General features: G+C 45.1%; 1 protein-coding gene across 2 annotated transcripts in view; it reads left to right on the forward strand.

Moving 5' to 3' along the window:
- N (neurogenic locus Notch protein) overlaps positions 1-22,805 on the forward strand; it is a 281,303-nt gene that overhangs the window by 33,542 nt on the left and 224,956 nt on the right. For both annotated transcript variants that reach the window (XM_076819252.1, XM_076819253.1), the window contains exon 2: positions 12,262-12,340. In XM_076819252.1, the coding sequence (XP_076675367.1) occupies positions 12,262-12,340 (79 nt within the window). The remainder of the gene's footprint in view (positions 1-12,261; positions 12,341-22,805) is intronic.

A 22,805-nucleotide genomic window follows, 5' to 3' on the forward strand; every position in this document is an offset into this window, starting at 1 on the left:
TACCGAGCACGGCAGCGCAACGATTGACGCGACCGATAGCTGCGAAAGACGATTTGTTTCCGCGCTGGCGAAGCGTCGAGAGGCACGTGGGTAGGCGTCTGAATTGTCGCGGCGCGTTTCGCGGGTCATTTTTTAACGTCGCTTGCGAATGGGGCTTCTCTTTTGTTTTTAGAATTCACGTGGATGTCGTGGAGCAACAATTCGTGCCGACTCTTCTACATGGGTTAATAATGAAATTTATATTTTTACTTGGAGGCACATTCTTGTAGTTCAATTAATTAAATTATGCTGCGGAGATTTGTGGGGGCTTAGTTTCTTAGCTCAGAGCTTCAACGATTATATTTTCATGTAGCAGAGGAGAATTTGTACTTTTCAATGGGAATTTCATGATCAACCTTCGAGTGGAGACACTGACACTTAATAATTCAGTAATTGAGGACCTTTCAGCAAGAGGGGTGCGACTCCACTCTTCACAGTTTTTGAGTTACGAAGTATAATATACGTAGAAAAGAATTCTACATCGTTTGATGCAGATCCGATAACAAATAAGTGATTTCTTGCAAATTTTCAACCAGCACTCGTTACTGTTTTGTGCACTATTTTTATTTTGGAACGCTCCAGATTTGAAAAAATCGCCAAAAATAGGAATACAAATTTATCAACTCGATAACTACCACCTACTTATTCTATGAAAATATATATTTTGCAATAAATGCTTTCTTCTTTTTAATTTACTCGAAGTTGGTAAACGTGGAGCTCCAAGATTTCTCAATTCTACTTTCTAAAAACTTCTAATTTGCCAAGCAATCGTTACTCCGTTAATTGAGCAGCGTAGAAGATCGAAACGATCTGCCTCCCTGAGTGTACTCGAAATCAGCTGTCCACGAAACGCAGCCTTTTAGAGGTTCTATAACGGAATCGAGCTGCGCCGTCGATTTCTTCCTCTCGTTTGACACGATTCTCCAGCGGAACCCTTTTCTCACGAGGGGGCAACGCACGTCCGCAGGAATCGGCGTGGGAGTACATCCTGAGCACGGCTCGCCGCAGCTTAGGCACGTCCAGCTTTCAGAGAATAAAATCGCGGGTTGAGCACGTAATCTTCCGTATTCTGCGTGTGCAGAGGGTGAGCGAGGCAATCGTAGCCGCGGTGCCAAGACACACGGTGCTCATTTGCATCGCAACGGGGACAAGTTTCTGCGCGAAGCGCTGGCTCGCAATCGTGCTTTCTACCAAATCACATTACACGATATCCGCGCGTGGAAACGTACAATACAATTTTTCATACACCTCTGCTAGAAACGGCGAAATCTCCCACATGTTTATAGCAATGATTCAAAAGAAAGTGAGAATATATCACGTACCATCCCCCTTCTGCTGTTCCTGTCGTCAAACTATTCTTGTTTCTTCTGAAATATATGTGATCGGAATTCTGAGCAACGGAGTGCAATTAAAGCTTTAAAGAAACGCAGGAAGAAAGGCGCAGAAATACCGAACGGTATTAAACAAGTTCGAGTACCTAGTCCCAAGCAGGAAGTACGATAGAGATACTACAGTAAACGATACTCGACGGGGAAGGAATAACGAATATACGATCGCCCCTTTGTGCTCTACTATTTGTTTTATCGGTATTAATAACGATTACGACCTAGATCGCGGGATAACCACGGCAATATTTTGACGAGAGTGCTATATCGCCGGTGTGAAATGCACGTTATCAGCCAGCCCGGCTGGGGATTAGCAAGGAAGTGGCTCGCCTAATGCTGAGGTACGAGCGAAGGAACGGGGCACGGTTTACACACCGGGGCGCTTGTACTCCGTCTTGGTGCTCTGATTTGTTAGGAGCGATACTGGGGTCGGCAGTGCGCCTTAATGGGTTATCATTTATCGCGTTCCATATTTCGCGATGCCTAGCCGTCGACTGATCGTCGCTAATTTATTGGAGGCGAGGTGATGGAGCACCTGCGCGCTCCGGCTAAACGTGCCTCGGCTCTTGAAACATTGCCGACGGCCGCAGCGCCGCTGCCTTGTAAATAAGGGTAAATAACGTCTCTCGCCTATGGATGTTTCAGTTTTTCAACCCGTCCGCGTTTCCCCGTGTCGCGAAGCCAGCGGCGTCCCCGTGCATCGTAATAACGCCGAGCACTTGTTGCAGCTCTCCGCTTTTCTGGCCGCAGTTTCCAGAGAGTGTCGCGATGGTACATTTCTGCGGCATGAATCGACGACGAGATGTTAATGCTACAACGCGCTCGGTGATTTACGAGCGTTCCGCAAGTAGGATACCAATTGCGAATAGTTTAGCGCGGGCACGTTGCGCGGCGGATATTTTTACGAATGATAACAAGGCGGCTCGCATTAACTCGCCTATCTGCTCTATCGGGCCGATTAAACGCGCGATAATTTCCTGGAATTACTGGATAACGGACTGATGATTTATCGTTGATCCGAAAGCGTTACCAATCCTGTTGTCCAGTGTCTACGCTGGATAGAATGTCATACATCACTTGATTTTTATCTAATTTATGGCCACCGAGTGCTCAGTATTCTAGAATCTCTGACAGAATCTCGTGTTCCCTTTGGATTTCCATTTCTTCTGCTGATATTTGTACCCGGCAATTCGTAAGTCAATATATATGTTAATTGCATCGCAGTTAGAGTATAATGACTCCGTAGATTAATTCCACCCCGCGGATTATGAATGGAATTATTGCTAATCATTGGAGAAACACGTTCGAATAGCCTTGACAAATTTTCTCGTCGCTTTCATTCATCCGCGCAGCTCGCGGTGAATCAACTATTTAGAAAGGGTCGAGCCGTTCGTTCACTGGGAAACGAATCTCCCTCCGCGGTTCGGCTAGTCGCCGGGGAACTAGTCTGAGAGACTTTTCTCTTTCCGTATCGCGTGTCTGTTCCGGGAACGCTTACTAATTGCAATGCCAGGCGACATCCGCGCAGCTTCCACGCGCAAAGCACGATTCCGCCTGGCGTCTCGTTATTACATCGCGTCGGCGTAAATTCCTAAATATCTATTTCGCAACGTAACCCCGCGGTGTTCGCGTTTAATATTTCAAGAGGCTTTATGCTCGTTACGTAAACCCCGATGTTTCCACTCGAAAGGAAATCGACCGGTTGCTTCACGCCGTTACAGACCGACGTTTCGAGATGTTCGTGCACGGCCTGTGAAGTTCCAACGGGAAGGGGAATTATGTGGGCTTGGTCACGCGGAACAGTCATCCGAACTTCGAAAAATTTCAGTTCTGGACTTAAAGACACTGCACACGTAAATTAAAATCACACCATTGCACACGTCGGGCCTCATAGGTCCATATCTTGAAATCTAGGAACGCACAGAAAACAGAAAGAGGTACAAATTCAACGATACACCATAATTTATATTTAAGTCAAGTTTTAAAAAATTTAGAAATTTTAAATTTGATGCGCGCCGGGTTCCAATATGCCTCGAGTGTTTCCAGATCATTTTCCCCAAAAATTGTCACAATTCTGGGAGGTGCGACCATAAAAATCTGGTGGTCGAAAAATAAGGTCGACCCTACTGTGTACTGTAGGGATAAGTTGGTTAATGGCTCGATGAGCTGTCCTCAAATTTTAAAAGATATTAACTTTCATGTCTCAGCTAAACTGCTTAGAGTGCTCCAACAGTTTTATCCGAATCTGCATAAATCGAATCAGGGCGAGGGCTCTCTGTAGATTCGTTAGATTCTTCCATGGGATCTACGGCATTTTTTAAAAATGCAATGAATATTAATGAATTAAGCTTTGATAACTAATCGTAAGATGTTAAACAGGATCTCACTGTGTCAATAGTCACAACTACTCTGTCCATTTTTATTTCCTCCTCTATGTACGCTAATTAATAATAACAATAAAAGTAACTCTTGACCCCGTGGTTCTCAGGTAACGGCCTTCTGAAATGTTGGGTCACGAGCGGTAAAAGTGGCTGTTCCACTTGTCGAGGGTGGCTATCTCGCACCTGGGGGAATTCTTTCGCGGGGAAGGGTCGTTCGTACCGTTGCAAGCCTGGCAGAGGCGAATCGGTGTAAATCGAGGTGGTATCGCGCCGGTGTACCGATATGCACACACGTTGCAACCGATTACGTAATCCGCGAGGTCGTGACTCGCACTACCCGCCTCCATTAATGCATATACTCTACTAGGTGTACGTGCAATGATGCCGTGCGGCTATGTGCACACAGTTTGAGCTGGGTTTACGAAAGGAATCATTTGGGGGAGTGTAGGCATTTCTGTGTTACATTTTCAACGAAAGGTGTGATTTATTAAAGAATTAAAGAACTTTCGGTTAATACTTCCAGGTAATTATCGATGCGCTTAGGGTTCTTCTGGCTCCGATTGTACTAAGAGGCTCGTTCCTCGACGATACGTATGTAAATTGTGGCACAGAAGTCGCGCGATAATTCAGTGCACAATAATATTACGATGAAGCATGCTAGGAATGAATCTCACAGCGCATTCAGGGCTGCTTTCTGGTCCAGCGCATTTGGAGAGTTGTTGCATAGGGAACCGACAAGTATGCAACTAGCCAGTGTTGATATAAAGCTTTAGAACCACGGCAAAGTCGACTAGTTCTCAGAATAGCTCGGGAGGCACGCCCGCATCGCTTCTGATTTATACGTAGGCGGTTCGAGTGGAGTTCGCGAGGTATCGCAAGACTCGTCGTAGCGAGAAATCGTCGCCCACGCTGATTGAGAGTACATCCCTCTTTGTCGAAGCTTATCCTCGCGGAGGGAGCGGTGTACACGCGAGCGTGCAAAGAGCGAGAAGGAGAGGAGAATATTCTTCGTGTTGCGCTCTCAGAGAACCCTAGATAGCACACGCTCCCGCGGCATTGACACCGTCCCTGCCTCGCACACGAGATTGGTTTCTAGATTTCAATTAGCTTCATCCCACTGACAAAGAGTAGGTACTTCTCCGATGTTTCTCGGCTACTTGGAAACCCTAGCACGCGGAGCATACCGTTGCTTCAAGATCAAAGATCAATGAGAAAGGAACTGTTATTGAACAACTTTTGATGACAGGAAGAACTGTATTCCTTGCTTTCCTTTAAGTGCCGAAACGTTTTAACGTTAGCGTTATTCTTTGGGTAAATTTTACTAGCGAAACTCAATAATCATTTAACTCGTATTAGATAAGTCAAAGTGTTGCATTCAGTATCTCAGATTAGATCTCGCAAGGCACCTTTAGATAAATCTCTGGTGGGCGGGCAAACGAGTATAAGTCAGAATTATTAGCTTTGCAGGAGAACACCCTTGGAATATTTAAAGCGCTATGTGAGATTAGGTGTTAAATTTTGGACGTGAAAGTTGATAACGTATGTGTGCCGCTGATTATGCAAGTGGTTTAAGTAAAAAATTTAGTAAAACTGAATTTATCACTTATTTTGTAATGTAAAGTGATGTGACACAATGTAAGCGACGAATTCAATTTCTTTAGATTTTTGACTCAGGTACACCACTTTCTTAATCACCGGCACATCTGTTGAAAGCAGAGCGTTGGAGCAGAGCTCGGAGCTGGAGTGCTCCAATTTTTTTCTTTTAATATTTGAATTTCCTTTCATTTTATGAGAACAGATGAATGAAATGTTTTTAATAAATTCTCATTGAAAAAATATTATATCGTAGGGCCGCGCAGCCCGGTGTTAAGGAGGCATAGTACTTTCTTTGCCCGAAAATTAAGCATTCTTTTATGATTTTTTTTCTGTATGAAAATGAGAAGCTAGAAAGATGGGGTTTGTTGAAAATGAAAAATCATTGTTTAACAGTGTTAAAATAATTTTTATTTAAAGAAAAGCAGTTGGAGTGGACCAGGAGCGGAGCAAATAAAAAATTGTTCTGCTCCAATCCTCTGATTAAAACAAGCTTTTATTTTCAACTTCGATTCGCAAAAAAGAATAAAAAAGAAATTGTTTGAGCTTGAGGTAAAATTTGACTTAGGTATACCTGTTTGCCCGGCCACCAGAGAGTACTCTCTTTGTCAAAATCATTCCTGAAAATACCTCGATACACATACGAACACATATCACTCCTAAAAACCGAAAGCACCTCTCATATAAAGTCTACCATCGTTGCAGGATCTATCAATCATTGTATCCTTCTTTCACGGCAGATACACTAAAGTCCTGACTATTCTTCCAAGGCATACAGGTCCATATTCAAGAAAATAAATCGCGTTTTCACAGCCAGCCTCAACAATCATCGCCATACCCCCAGCCGCGATAGGATCGTTCATTTTCGCCACGCTCCACGGCGTTTCTCGACAGTTAACGTTTACGTGCGCTTATTAAACCGGCTGAAATATCGGACTCGCGCAGATCTACGAATCTTTTCGCACGTTTGGCGTGAATGGAGTGGCGATACAGCGAGATCCACGCACACGGTGCGCCTCCGCAGCATAACTACACGCAATTCCGACAATATGCGTGATGGCACGCACCCGGGCGCAGTCGATTCGATTCTCTGATTGTGCACCATACATTCATTATCGCGTTATCGCGAGGCCGCGCTACCGCGCTGCGTTTCGACGCCGCGTAATCGTCGGACCGCGCCGCGATGATAATCTGCTCGTTGGTCATTAATGAGTCGCTGAGCCGCATGCTCGGGCTTCGTTCTGGGAAAATGGTTGGGAGCCGAGGAAATTGGTGATCCGAGGAGATGAATTCGGTTTTAAAAGGCTGCGTTGCGTGGTGATAACGATCGTGGGTCTGGAACCATCCTTTAGGGCGAATTTACGCGGTTCGCTTTGATGATTCGACAGAATTGACAGCAAAGTGAACCGTGTAAATTATCGTTCAATCGAAGTGTTCAAACAAACTGACGATTGAAAGAAGGTGACACAGTTTCTACTTTCTGTTCAAAGTAAATATTTACCTATTCAAATGGAACACGCGTAAATAGGCATGTTGAAACAGTCAAAGAAAATTGTTTACATAGGGAAGAAGAATATTAGAAATAATTTGTAGTAGCTCCGATTTTATAATGGTGTGTAAATGGAGAGAACTCCATTATTGTATTGTAATAATAATGTAATAATTATTTCAACACCACCACGTACAATTTCCTTCGGTGCCGTTTTTAAGCGAACCAGTTTGGTCAATTTCATTAAAATCTGTAAACATTCGTCTTTCAATTTAAAGTAGCCATTTAAAATCTTTCAAATAATCAACGTACGCGTGTAAATTCGCCATTAGTGAACTGAAAACCACAATTTTTTAAGATGTAATTTTTATGTGTTGCTTCTTTTGTCAACATTCGTTGACATTACTTTTTGCGGAAGTACTATTTCATTCTTGCTCGATTAACATAATTTTCACAAGAATTTATACATTTTCTATTAACTATGTGGTTCCTTTGTTGTTTTTTTTCATCAAATTTAGAGGTATTTTTCTCTGCGTTAAATATTGTTAATGTTACCATTTTAGCACCTAGGTGCTTCTATTACTTGGATAAAATACACACTTATTAAAGCACTGTTCTACATACAAACACGTGGCAGTGAATTATATCCAGATACAGTTAAATGGTAATTACCTATAACTGTTCGCCTGCTGGGTATCAAAGCATAACGGTGAAATATACTTTATTAACGTTATGATACATCGTGAGAATTGATTGAACGCTAATTTCGCTAACAGTACCTTCTGCAGCATCAACGATCATTATAAAAGTCTGAAAATATATTTGTGAAATAATTTGGAAAAAATATTCAAAGTTTTGTACAGTACTTCGAAACTTGTAATTATTCCGGCGAAAGTTTATCGCGACATTTGAGACACATAGAAAGCCAGAAAAATGAATAATAGAATTAATGGAGTCTAATGTTAGAAAGTTGGCGGAACGTGGTGCGCGCCTTTTAATACCCTTATGATTTGCATATGACGTAAGGCCACTTATTCTATCTCTACTTTCGCGACAATTTGCACGGAGTTTCCATTATTAGCGCGGGCGCGAATTAATTTCGCGGACGAGCAGGAAGGAAGGCGTAATTCAGCAGTGGCTTTCTACTGGCGTTGCAATTTACTCCGAAATTGAAACAATTAAAGCCACAGCTCCCCCACAGGCGATGGATATTATTCTGCGAGCGTTGTCTGGGTGTTTCAGTCAAAAGAGGAAATGCTTCACTGGTTACGACATCCTAATGACTACCATTGAACTCCGCTGACACTTTATCTCTATCTCCATTCATTTCCGTACTTCGACAAAATCACCATTACTTCGAATTTCTATTTCTCTTTAACGTATCTCAATGCGAATTTCTCATTTCACATAAACACAGATTAATGTCCCTTTCTAAATTCTTCCACCCTCCCTGATATTTGTCATCTCATCAGAGAAAATATATGCACTCGCGTATTCCATCACTAAAGATACACGTTCGTTCAGCAACACAATAATAATAATAATAATAATAATTCGTCTTTATTAGATCATAAATTCTAATTTGCGTTAATTAAGTGACGGTGTATTCTAATATTTTCCATCAAATTAATGGATCAAGTGATACCAACAAACTTATCGAGAAGCAAAAGCAAGGTGGTGCCTTTCGCAATTATTTATGTATTACGAATATAAAGAAAAGTGTCTGACGCGAGACACACGTTACCCTTGCACCGTCCGTGCAGAAACTGCTCACTCCACTTGCAAGTGGAAGCTTATTAGCACGTGCTGGTTCGTCCAAGCGGGCACGAGACTCGAGATTAACACTGGTTTGCCAGTAATCGGGCTGGTCCACGTCGTGGACGGAAATCCTGAGGAATCACACTAGAGCGGCTCGTCCTACATTGGAATTACGACGGGCGGCACACGTGGTGGAGGCTGTGCGCGCGCGCGTGTACACGCAACCGCGTCAACGACAGTGAAACGGAGTCGCGAACCGACAGAGGAAACGGAGGATTTGTCACGAAGGCAGTTTGGTTTAACTGATCTCATCCGTCTTGTCGCGGACGTTGCGACGATGCGGCAGCTGTCTTCGTCGTTGTCTCGACGACAACAGAGTCCGGGCCTCATTGTGTGCCCGACGGCTCGGTTCAACCCCTCGCCTTTTTCAAAGTGGATTGAATCGTCTCGACGTCGATCCTCACGGGCCAATGATCCCAGACTTTAATATTTGAACGGTACATGGTGGACGAGCAGAAACACAGGCCTTGCTGATTGCCAGATTAAACCACTGGCTGAATAATATGGGATGCTCTAAAACATACTTCGTTGGTGATTTGGCTTTCCATGCGCGGTTTTCTTTGTTTAATGATGCTGTAAGGAATTTGTAGTTTATCCGTTGAGATTTCGTGGAAAGGTTTGTGTTCTTAGCAGGTGCTTAATTATTTAAGAGGGTGGATTTTAATTTTCTCTTGCATCTCTGTCAGGTAGAATAATATCGCTCTGTTTACGTAAGATATGTTATGTATAAATTAGTATAATGTTACTTTAATTAATATCTATGAACCATTCTCATAATTCCTGGCTTCGCGGTGCAATATCGCGAGCCCCTGAATATTTAGAAGCATAACTTTTACTCCTCTTTGAAATTAGTTCGAATGTACGACAAACCTTGTGAATTCCTCGCGCGTGTCACGAGTGCACGCTGTTGCGTGTAGACTTGTCTATGTCGAGAAATGTATGCCATTAAGATGACATTTACAAACGTCAGAACGATTTTCTGCGTCCCACACGACGCTATAAAGCAGTTCCGATCATTTCGTCACGTGCTTTATTCTATTAGCATCCTTTTCCCCTGCGTGACTGGTACTAATTAGGGGTATCACTCAAATCGTAATCTACTAATCTTAAAATAGAATAAATTCTCATGGCCCTTGCAGTAAAAATATATTCGTAATAGGGCAATTTTAAATGGTCCTGAAAAAAAACGAGCATGTTGAGTTTCCCTTGCACGAAATTGATATCGACATCAATTTCTTTTCGCAACAGAATTATTCCAATTAACCGCCCTTATCGATCTATTCCTGTATCAAATTCAGGCTTCAAATACTTAAGCATCGAGCCTCATAGCACATCGCATTTTCGCTCAAGTCTCCGGGATCTAACGATCCTCGAACAAAGTAAATTGCAAGGAAAACGAGAGTCTATGTATTATTCAGGATTGCGAGATCGAAGGTCACGTAGACAACGCGAATCCCACAGGGCCCCAGCACCGAGTACTCTGATAAAACATAAGTACGTACACCGAGCTGGTCTTGTTCCTATCTATCCCTTTCTCTCTATGTTAAGCAGTTATTTGCTACGTTATTATACCCCGGCTGGTGTGTGTACATTACCCGCACTTTATGCCGCGCAGGCAACGTTAATCGAGTTTTAAGCACACGTTCGCCTAGTGTGCGATTTAGCGCGGACGCTCCTCGAGGATCGACATTAACGATTCCGGCGAAAACGAATACATTAAAGCTAAGTTATACAAATGCATGCGAAGCTGGAAAGTCGCACAGCTCGCCCCACAGGCACGTACAGCACCATGGAGAACGATCACTTTTTGGTACTAATCACGGTAGCTTTGGCCTTCCCAGCAAGCACCAATCTTCCGTATCAAATAAGATCTTTTTACGCTACTTCAAAGCACACTGCCATCGGTGCTTCAACACAGCGAGGACACTAAATTTGAGATGCAGGAAAGGGCAGCAGGGGAGGAAGTACGAGGAAGTAAATGGCCGTCGATACAAATGCATTTATTGTGTATAAGCAGCGCGTAAACCCTCCACTTCTTTTTGAGCCCTTTTATATTAGCAGAGGTCTGTTGTTTTATGCGAGGGATTCTCCGTCTTGCACGTGCAAGTGACGCACGTGCAGGCGTCGAGCTCGTGTGAAATTATTCGAGCCAAGGTTCCGGCAATGGTTAAGCAGGATGTGCGCGGGTGGTTTCGCCGATCCCCTTCTCTAGTTCGGCCGCGTCTACACCCGAAGTGGTAAGGGTCTCCGATATTTTCGCTCCCTTAAAGGCGCCACCTTCTTCCCTCCCTCTCTCTGTCCTTATCTCGCCGTACTCTCCATTCCCCGGGGGGAGGGGGATACACGAAAGTTCACTTTGCACGGCGTGTCAAAGGTTCCCCTGGGATCCACCGTAGCCCGCCTCCCGCGTTCTCCAACTGGGCTTTAATTGCTGGCACGATAAACGAACGCCAGGCTGCGCCTCTTCTTTCCGACTGCTCGCCTAGGGGGCGGAAATTGTACATTTTCGACGAACCTCCTGCCTGTTCAACTGAAACGAGATACTGCTCCTTTCCGCGGCTCGAGTGGTCGGCTGTAAACACGTCGAAAACAAATCCCGCAGCAACGTGGGAAGCTGTTACTGTAACATTGACACTGTAAATGGCGGGAGCTTTTGAAAAACCACCCACAATACTTTCAATCCTTGCGAAAGCACATGGGCGTGAAAACGCGCCGAGAGCAGACGCGGGGTGAAATCACGCAGACGCCAGTCGAAGTGTTAAGCCTCTTGCGCGTTAGTCTTTCATTCGCTTTGAGATTTGGCGCCCCCTGGGGTGACAAGCGCTTGCCCCCCTTCCTGCGAACTATCAGCAAATAATTTAATCTAAAAGAGTTGAGACAGTTTTAAAATTAAATATATTAAATATTTTATTTCTAAAGTTAAATAGATATTTACTTCATATTTGGAAGGAAATATTTTTTCCATAATATAAATGAATATTTCCTGTATATTCGGAAAAAATATTGCTTCTTAATTTCGAAGAGATATTATATGTATATTTAAATATCAAAAACAGATTGAATCTTTTTTTAATATTAGACGTATGTGTATTGAATATTTTCTGCTACTAGGGTGATTTGCTACACGAAACAAAAAGTGAATTGTTTTTAAAATTGTCTCAAGGCTCTGTGTTCAAAGACCACCCAGTCGAAACGGCCAAAATAAGAAACTGGTCCCTTCTATTAAATTATGCTTAATATTTTATTCGCGTATTAAGCAACGTGGCCTAATTAGATACACAAATCCGCCCCTGTCTACAAAACTCGGGCGTGAGTTTGCTTTGTTCAGTTTTAAAGAGCTTGGAAAGTTTCTGAGACCAGGCAGCAATCTCCAAGATATTATTCTCGTGTCATGCGAACTGTGACAGTAATTATTTATGCAATCGCCGCCTGGAAACAGAATAACCAATTGCAAGTATTTCCAGCGCGATTGCCGTATTCCATGGATGCTTAACGAATAGTATTAATTCATCTCGCCCGTAATTAATCCGTTAATCTTTCTTTTTCCCTGTTGCAGGTTTCGTGTCGTGTTCGCCGAGCCCCTGCAAAAACGGAGGAGTCTGCATGTCCTCACCACGCGGCGAGTCGCATTGCAAGTGAGTGCATACATTCCATCATTCTCATTACTGTAATTACGCGTTGTCGCGGCGTGGCCCCACCTCGTGGCTAAGGCATCGTTTGACAGCCGTGTCATGCGATTCCCCGCGAAACCACCGGGTTCGGCTACTTTGCAAAGGACGAACGAAGTCGTTACGCTGGCGATCAACGGTCGTCATCAGGGGGGAAATGAATAAACGGCGAGAAAAGAGGAGAGGAATATGGTGTGTATCGGGGGACTGGAAAGAGAAGCAAGAGAAGCGGACGTTTCGCTGTCTCCCACGCGAAAATGTTGGGGAATGAAGGAAATGCGGAGAAAGGGAAAGAAAATGATGATACGAAAGGATTGCACTTAAACCGTGCGGCTTGATGTTGGTATTCCCGTTCTGAATTTTAGCCATTTTGATTTATATATCCTGTACTGATATGCAAGCACGTACTCTTTCTTATCTCTTATTTCTCCTTGATGCTCTTCTCTTTCTCTCTCTTTCACACTCTGCCTCTAACCCATTGCACTCACATTGCATCTTCGTGATCGACGCGCGAGCCCCAAAGGCTGTGTGATCATCGCAGGTAATTGGAAAATTTACATGCTTTCTTCTGTTGGTCGTTTGCTTGGAATGCGGGGTAATGAGGTCATTTCCTCGCATATTCTGCGGTTAGGTTATGGTGACACCAAGCTCTGCTTTAAAAATGATTCTTCAAGCAATGTGGTTCTTAGGAAGTGAATAATGATGCTATTCTCAAAGGTTGTAATTGTGCGCATGATATTTAATTTAAAAGGCTGTTTCTTTAGGAAACATCTTTTTAGAATAAGAGGGGAGATGCATCCTCGTTACCTTGGCATGATGTGGACACAGCTTCTCATTCAGAGGGATATTAAAACTGAAGAAAGGGGGAGCTTCACGAAGTTGTTGGTTTTCCTTATTCTTTTGTAACGAAATTATGCAATTAGAAATATTCATGGGTGGGTAAGTAAACACTCGATATCATTGTGATTTTTATTAATCACGGAAAGTATGTAAACGCTCGTTGAACAGCAAATGTTAATTATTTATGTTAATAACCGAAATTGGAGATCATTCATTCTATCGCGAGGGTCGACTCTGTAAAGACGCGTTTATGAAATCATACTAAATTATATTAATTTGTTCAACTTCGAATATAAAGTTTCCTTTAAATCCTTCTAATTCTCAAAATATGGAAGTAGTTACTTTCTACTACAGGTGCTTAAATTTTCAACAACTTATATTCTGAAATTCATTTTGGTATGTTAATCTTAAAATCCTCTTCGATCGTTCCATCTGAGATAGATCACTTAAGTTTCTTTCCCCATAATACATAAACTATAATACTTCATTCGCAGAGTCGATATTTCCCAAACATTTTAATCGCTTGGTAGGGCCTGATAAGCATCCCACAGAAACTCGCTGTCTGTGAAACGATACATCAAGCTTCGCGTTAAGGTAGACGAAGGCTGCGAAGTAGGTTGACAGGACAGTTTGCCAATCATTTTCTTTCCTCTCGAACGGGAATCGATGTGTCTCCGATCGCCATTGACCGCACGATTCGATCGCGCGAGATGATGCTCTGGCCCGCATCCTCGGGACGTAATACCAACAGAATGGCGTGGGATGGTACGGTATGAGATGGAACGAGATGGGTTCTGGATCCGGTAATAGCTGTAATAGTCGCCAGTCGTGTCCCAGCGACGCATCTAAATTACCTTTATCCCGAACCCTCGTAGGTTTCACTTTTGTATCAGTCAGCTCGACGCCTCCGTTGATCCACCGTGACCCTCGTCTCTTAAGGCACGCGGTTCTACAGATGATAACAGCTCTAGACATTTCGGGAACCGTAACGTCCACGCGAAAGACACATCCCCGCGATGGGATAAATATGCAAATACCCTGTCGTTTTTTATGGTTATTTAGAGCCTTAATGCTACAAAGTGTGCAACCGTGATGATTCCAAAAAGCACATTATTCCTCCTTCCAAACCAGATTAAATGGAATTCGAGCCAGGATGCGAAGTTGTTTATGAACTCTTCAATGCCGAGCCGCTCTCTGAATTTTAATTTCACGCGATAAAACCGTGTCGTCAGCTTCTTTTTCGTGCTGTGGATTAACTACTTTACGCGGGACATTACGTTGATATTGTCAGATTCGGTGGATATAAAAAGAGAATTCATCCTTGACTTAATCCAGTATCTGCTTTCGAATCAGAAATCGGTCGCGATGGCTGGCAGTAAGAGTAATCGATAGTTGCGTTCCTCGCTTGAGAAAGTACTTATACTGTAGACTTTTACAAACGAACACAAATGTCCCGCATAGCTCCAGAAAAATATTAAAATAATTATTCTACTGTGTTTCCCGCGCTATCGTCAGATCTGCAGAATTTCAATCATGGCCGTATTCTATCACTCTCCGGAGACCCCCCCCGTAAAGTGACCATAATCCGATACAATAACAAATTCGGCTAGTGCCACTTGACAATATGGTGAGTTAAAGCTGCCGCTAACGGATGAAGGATCGAGCACAATAGGGTGGAAACCACCCCTCGATGCATCATATTCACACACGTACACTTATATATTTATATGTTCTCTGAGGATGCGCACGTGTCTCTGTGGACGTAGAGCGTGCATAGATCTACTTGCACGAGGAATATGCACTTGCACAGTTACATGTTTACGTGGATGCGCTTACGCGTGCGCTCGAATGCATCACGCGTGGACAGGCCACGTGTGCCAGCACGTGACCCCCATAAATTTTCTATTGGACCTGAGCATCTCCTCGCGAGGCAAGGGTTCGTTTGCGCAGAAAAAATAATATTGTTTTTCCATTTCGTTATTTTGCCCTCGTTCGTTCCTACTATCGATCTGCAGGCTTGGCATTCTCCAAGCTGGTTTCTTGATACATATTCTCTATTTCTTAGAATATTTCTTACCATTGGTATTTACAGTAATGGAAATATTTATCGCATCACCCTCAAATCCAGTGGCGCACTCAGGATTTAATCTTGGGAGAAATTCAATGAAATTCATTGGGTGATTATAAAAATTTATTTAAAGAATAAAATGCAGTTTTCTTTTCTTTTTACAAAGTTCCATTTTTTGGTGGTGCTGGGGCCGCTCCGGGTGCGCCACTGTTCAAATTCACGTCCTATGAAATAATCTTCATAACTATATCGGGCACTGTACTTAGTCACCAATCTGGAGAAAAGTATTTTTCGAATACCTATTAAACACTAAATCAGGTGGAAGTGAATACCCGCTAGATATTCGATTGGTGCAATAAATATTTCCAGTACTGTTTGGTGGAGAAGTTGCGCAGCTTTTTATACCTCCTGCCAGAGGTTTCATTGAGGGAAAGCTTTTGGTAAAAGGATGGAGCTCTTTCCGTTTCTGCGCAGCTGTGTCCGTCAACCCCGGAAACTTTCCCCGCCACCCTTGTAGACCTACATCGCGCGAGGAAGGGTTCGTCGAACGGAGCAACATATGCACGATGATTGATGGCGACGTGCACGCATCCCCTTCGAGTCACGGGGTGCTATTGTACGGGCGTGCGCGTTTGTATCGTGCACGGGCTGACGGTTCCTTTGAAAAAAAAAAAAAAAATAGCTTAAAACCCGAATGGCCACGCGGAGGGTCGCGCACGTTCGTGTGCAAGGGCAAGAAATCCGTGTCGTACAGCCGTAGGTACTCTTGTTACAATTACTGCACGTTTGCATGACATGCAGAATGTTTGCCCATGCTTGAAGGGGTGTGGTCAACGAGGGCTGTAGGCACCGAGCTAATTCTATGTCGGACCTGTGATTCGTGTTCTCCATCACGGAAAGTGTCTATACTTCGAGATATATTGAAAGATATTTCTATTAAACGTTTAGTTTACCGTAGAAGTGCAATATGGAAGTAGATAGATAGAAAGGTTTTTGTTTCAAGGGGGAAGGACGAATAGAGTTCCCCCTGTTAACAGTTTTGCAGACACACTAGGAGCAGGGTAGCTCCTTGTTTCACGCGCTCCCACCAGAAATTAAAATGGAATTGCACGCTTCCGTCGTCTTTCAGTGTCGCAAATCGTCCCGTGGTTCCTTCCATTTGTGCCTGCAGCGGCTTCTAAGTGCCCGAGCACGCCGCGAATTGATGACTACCATTAGCAGCAATCATTGCCATCTGTTCTGTCCGGGAAATGTTCTACGTTCGCTCTGCGGAGTTATCTGTCTGGCGCGTTGCATCGAATGATTTAGACGGACTGCTCTTACTCGAACGTCGCATCCCTCGCGTACCCTTCAACGAGCTATTCCCGCGCAGAAGTTTGACCAACCCCGCACGGCGTTGCACGGATCGGAATTAGACGAAACGTTCCGCTTGGAGTGAAGATAAATCACGAAGTCAGAGCGCCAGGCCTTTGTTCCTCGAGTGAATGGACCCCGAGGAGACACGACACGATCGACAGAGGATGACGAAGGTTGCCGGGCCCTGTCAAAATACCCGTTCTTTTTCTCCTCCTTGTTCCTCTCCAGCACCCCGCGGTGATCGCGCGATCGTGCGTTATCGTGCGCTCCGGAGGCATCTCGTCGCTGGTCTAAGCGAGCGCACGCACATCCACATTCCCCGCGACAAAGCACGCGTGCAGACGTACGTACAACTTACCCGCGTCCGTCGCGGTGCCCGGCGACCTATCGCCGCCTGTCCATCGGGCTACTGTGCGCCGCTCGCCGCTTTTTCCCGCCGTTTCCGCGCGGAGATCGCTACGCATTTAATGGCAGAACGATACGCATCCCCGACGTCTAATTTATTTCCCAATTACCTCGGTCTGCCCAGCCATTTCCACGTTGTCCCCGGCCCCGAGCCGTCGCGTCGGACGGACTTAGGGGCTGGATCCGTCGCGGCCGGAACCGCGCGCACAATCGGATCATCGGGATTAGCCCCGCGGCCGTGCACGTACGCGTGCACACACGCGCGGCGCCTATTTCGCCAACGACATCCTCTCCCTATTTGCATTAGCGATCACCCAGATATTGAGCACCCCTGAACGAACAACTAACTCCGTGCCCGCGGGGCCTTGGGTCGTGGGCACTCGGCCGTGATCGGCGATCCTCGCCCAGACACCTCGAGGAGGGAGGAAGAGGAACGAGCCGGGGCCCAGGAGCGAGAGAAGCCGCTGGGACGCGACGGAAGAAGAAGGGACTACGGGGCTACGGTCGGGAGAGCAAGAGGGAGCGAACGAAAGAGAAGGGCTCGGCGAGCGGAGCGAAAGAGAAAGAGGGGACAGTGTCTGAACGTGAGCGCGCGTTCCCACGCCCGCCGCGCATGCGCCGGGGGATCCTGGCCCCTCGTGGACCCCTCGGCTCCCTCCGCGGGTAATCGGTTCTCTTGCACTTCAGCCGCTCTCTCTCCCTCTCGAGCCGTACCCCGACTCGCTGCCCTCGTCGTCCTCAGCGCACTCGTAGCTCCTTCTACCGCATCGGTCCGCTCTCTGACTTTGTCCCTCCTGCCTCCTCTCCCTTTCTCCTCCCCGCTCCTTTCGCCCGATCTCTCTGTCGCTCTTCCTCGATCTCTGCCGTTCCCTCCCACCAGACATCCGCATAGATTCAAGTGCGGACGTCTGCCGTTCTTTCTCTCCGCCGCGCCGCGTTCTTCCTCCGTACACCTCGTCCGCGAACAATATTCGTTTCCACCACTTGTCCGGGCGGCCCCCGTCCGCCGCGACGCTCACCTTCTCCTTCCACTTCTTTCGTCTAGCAATAAGCTGCTCTAATTATCTCCGACCTGTTTGTCAGCGGACGCCGCCGATGCGGAGTGACATCGGGCCCGATTGAACGCGCCGCTCTGTCCCGCCGTTTTCTTGCCCCTCGCGCGGGTGGTACGCGAGATTAACCGCTCCTCGCGCTCTGAATACGCCTCCGAGACGCAGACGATGCCTGACGTTCTGCCCAAAATATGCCCCCCAGGGTGGGTATTCTAGGTATGCGCACCGAGGATTTAATTACACCTTCGCGGGCGAGAGGATACAGCAGGTTGCTGTTAGCTAGAATGCCAGAGGGTCTAACTCGAATATAAGTTTCATTATGCAAAGAATCGTTGTTTGGAGTGGTAGGTTTGTAAATAGCATCTGCTTTATCGACACTTTCTACATGCTTAGTATAATTAGCCGTGCTGCATTAACCGATAAGCAGAATAAGCACGTGCTTAGGGCATTAAGAGAAAGGAGGGCACCACAGAAATTTTCTAAATTTTAAAATTTTACTTCTGTTAGAAACGCTTTAGTATAAGGGGCGTCAAAATCTTTTAAGTGCTTAGGGACTCTAAAGGTCTTAACCCGGCCCTGATAATTAGTGATCAATTTTGATTTCTCCGAAATTATAGCAAGTAGGTACCTAAATAGAATCGTAACAATTCCTCCACCTTTCCACTTCAGTAATCTGTTTCCAGGACTGTAGGTACTGAACCCATTTTTCGTATCCGCTATGTTGCCGCGCAGGTACTCCATTTCACAAATCGCGAATGCTTCCTCGAAGAGCTGGTCAGCACGGTGGGTGTTTGCAGAAAAGGGCTGGAAGAGCGTGGCTCGTGAAGGCAAATTTGAAAGAAACGCAAGCCAGCGGAGCAGAATAAGAGAGCGGTGCGCGGGATGTTTGCAGAACCCCCAGAACCCCCTTCGGAACGTGTTATTTGCGAATACCTACGAGACGGTTTGACTCGGTCTCGTGAGAAGCCGAGCTTACGATCGGCCCGCAACTATTTCCACTGGAGGGTAACAAGAGGCAGAAGAGCTCAATAAACCGATAGGGCTTCGTAGGTTCTCTTGACTCACTCCTTCGTGTCGAATCGCAGAATCCTACAGACCTGTTTGTTTTGCGGAACAAGCGAGTAAAAGACCACACGTAGAATTTATAGCAGCATCAGTTCCACCAGAAGCTACTGCTAGTCGGCGTGAAATCAGTCATTTTCGAGTTCTATTTTCAAATACTTCCTCTCTCATCCCATTTTTGCCACTGAATTCATAACATGATGTTAAATCAGTCTTCCCCTATTACTTCTGACTTTTTACGCCAATTTCACATTCAGTATTTTAGGAAGAATATGTTAATCTTGTGCATCGATTCATTTCTGTTATAAGTGTCTGACAAATGCTATCCTAATCTACTTTCGTTTAAGATACAAGTGATGAATTCATGGTGCAAAGTGCTTAAAAGCTAGAAATCAGTCCGTTATGCGAATTTCACTTCGAGTTCTATCACTCGATTATAATAAGTGTAAATACTCCTGCACAGTATTTCTACTATCACACGATACTACCGTCTTTTTGCCACGTACAATCTTCCTCGTCTACATTAGAGAAAGCTTTGTCCCTCTCGCAGTGGCTTATTCGAGTGGCAGCCTCTAAGAGCTTCGTTTATTACCAGTTGTCATTTAGTCGCCAGTGGCACGGTGGTGTCTGGCGCAGTAGTGCTTGAAACATCCCCCCGTACACGCTGCTGTCCCGATCAGAGGAGCGTCTTCTCCTCGTTAGTGGCCGGGGAAGACGTCGACGGCGCCGTCGACTCGGTGCATAATGAAGCCCCTGCAAACGGAACCGTTGTGCCCTCGCACCGACGTGCTGATTGCCAGCGCGAATATTGTCGTACAGTAATGGGTTTGTTCGAAGAAACTCGTGGACAGGAGAGGGAGGGGAGGGTGGGGATGGATTGGCAGGCTGGACGCGGGGGGAAAAAATCATTATTTAGCGCCAATTAGAAACGAACGCCTAACGATTCGAACGGGCGAGTGTAATCCCTCCCTTTTGTTTTTCCGTTGCGCCAACGAGCACGCTGTTCCCGATGGGAGCCTTCGTCTTCCTGGACGGGCCCGTGCATCCTCCATCCATTCAGAGGGAGTTGAATAACCGATTCCATTGGGTTGACTAAAACGTGACTCGTTACTTATCTTGTACGGAGTGTATGGATACGCGAGTTAACGCTGCGGGGAACAGTGCGCATACTAATTATTATATTTTCTTACGGTTTCACGGCTGGCTCGATCAAAGCCTGGCTGCGCGGCCGCTGGTGAAGCAACTGAAAGTTGATATAACCTCTGGCAAGGAAGACATTTCTCACGTTACGCCTTATTCACGCTCTATCGCAATCGATTGGAACTCGAATAGTTAATACACCGTCACCCCGGCATCGGAGACCTAATCGCGGCCAATTAAAACCGCGCCACTGGACGATTCAGGTGTATAAAGTCCCGTTGCCTTGCATGCTTGCCGATATCGCCGGAATATACACGATTACGCTGGTCGAGAAGAAAGTATCGCCATTCGGAGATAAATTTCTTCCCTCTGCACGCTCGTAGTCACACCCCGCTTTCTCTGTTCTCCGACGCAGCGGCACTCTCGTCTCGCGTTTTATAAATCCCCGCGCCCTACATCTCGCCGCGTCCGTTACACGTCTTCGCGCGCACGTGTGTTTGCAAGGTTCTTTCTTAAGGCACGTACACTGTTGCTTAAAAGTACTCGAGCACTAGCTGTGTATACTGCCCTGCTCAAAATGTTTCAGGGCCAGTCAAATAAAACACAAACTTATTCGTGAATTTCTGTTTGGTCACCTTCGAAGTAATTCCCAGTGCTCACGATATAAGAAATTTAAAAAAAAATGATTCATACAAGTTTTTAACGCTTTTTGTGAACGAACTTGTCCTGGAACTTTTTGATCTGGGTAGTATGCAGGTTGATGAAAGAGAAGATAGAAGGCTTTTCTATATTTTGATACTCTGAATTCGATGTTCCTTAGCTCGCAGCAATCGTTTCGTTTTGTTTTGTTATCTTAATAGTGGCTTTTGAACGTATTTTGTAATTCTAATATTTTCCCAAATTTCTGGTGCTATGAGGGTTTCACCTCTATCAGATATTCTCCTGATTCTTAAATCTTGAAATTATAGTAGTCACATTTGGCTGTCTTGAAGCCTTCTGCTGTTTCTCATTGCTGGACGGTGTATCGCACTGATGTAGACACTAATTTCAGTTCACTTGCAATACTTCTTAATGATATAGGCATGTACTTTCTCTACGTAAACTCAAGACAGCACTTCTAAGTTCAATCGATGGTTCTCCTCATTTCACCATTTTTCCCTCGATAATATAAATAAATCTCACACGAAGACTGTAGTCTTTATCTTTCTAAGATACAACTGTTGATTTCTATTTTTCAACCGTTTCCTCGTCAAGAAAGCAATTATCGCCAGCTTTAGAATACCATTAAACAATCTTCAAGCGTAAAGTTCCACGAATATTTATTACCGTCCGAACAGTTGAATCTCAAAAATTAACAATCATAGCCTTATCTGTAGATTGAAGTGGCGAAATTGCAGTTGCGCTAAGAAAATGGAGCACGAAGACGTGAAATAATTAACTATCCCACGTTTTATTCTGTCTCCCCTGTTATCAGGCGCGCCACGTAACGAGTGATCAAATACTTTTGAGCGGTAGTGTATGTACTCGTGTTTGCATTTGCGCGAGGCGTACGAGTGGTTTTCGCGAGCGTGCAGAAATCACACGCGCAGGGAGGAAAAGCGACGGAGGCTGGGTGACTGAGAAGGATGGAGTGTTAATTACGATCGGTGCGCGCGCGTGCAGCCGAGCCGAACGAGAAAAATAAGTAGTGCCTCTCCTTTCTGGCGAGCCAAGCGAATTTTATCCCTGTCGTCGGGCGCGCATACGCTCGCGGTATTAATCACTCGCGCGGAGATATACCGATCTGCTGGTATCTCTCAGGATCGGGTCTCCTCGGATGCGTCTCGATCGTCGATTAAGAAGTTCCAGGGCGTGGCTAATTACGGGTCGATTCGAGTGAACGATTGCGGAATATGTTAAATAGGGCTCCAGCGTGCTCAGTCTTCGCGCAGCTGTCCCTTTTCGGGGCAGAAGTGCTAAAATTACGTGGGTATGGGCAGCGTGTGTGCCTCCCTGCGACGACATTTGAATGAGCGGTAAGAAAAAATTGATCAAGGAAACTGTAAATTACACGCGGCGGGTAATGTGGTACACCTTGAAGCGCTGGGAAAGTGAAATGGAGTGGCGCTCGTGGAAAAAAATGTTGCGTTCGACCGGTAGGCACTTCTTTAATAATTACGTATGCGAATGAACGCGTATTCTACTTGGAGATGCATATTTGTATTACATTAGCGGAAGGATTCAGTAACTGGGGAATCCATCAAGTAGGTATTGAGTTGATGCACGTGAAATTGGGTAAGGGACTCAAGAAATGTCACAGAAACTCAAAGAAATAAAATAAAATAATAATTGGGAAGCTGAAACTGTTTTCATTCAGACTTCCCTGCATGAAACGGTAATTTTAAATGTACCAAACTATTATAAGAATCCTAGGAATGAGTATAGTATAAATAGATAACAACATTGTTCAAAGAAACTCCGTTTCGCTTGCTTTCCAAGTAGAATATTCAACAATTATCGCTACTTTTGC

Source organism: Andrena cerasifolii, chromosome 8 (genome assembly GCF_050908995.1).
Source record: "Andrena cerasifolii isolate SP2316 chromosome 8, iyAndCera1_principal, whole genome shotgun sequence".
In the NCBI taxonomy this organism is placed as follows: Eukaryota; Metazoa; Arthropoda; class Insecta; order Hymenoptera; family Andrenidae; genus Andrena; species Andrena cerasifolii.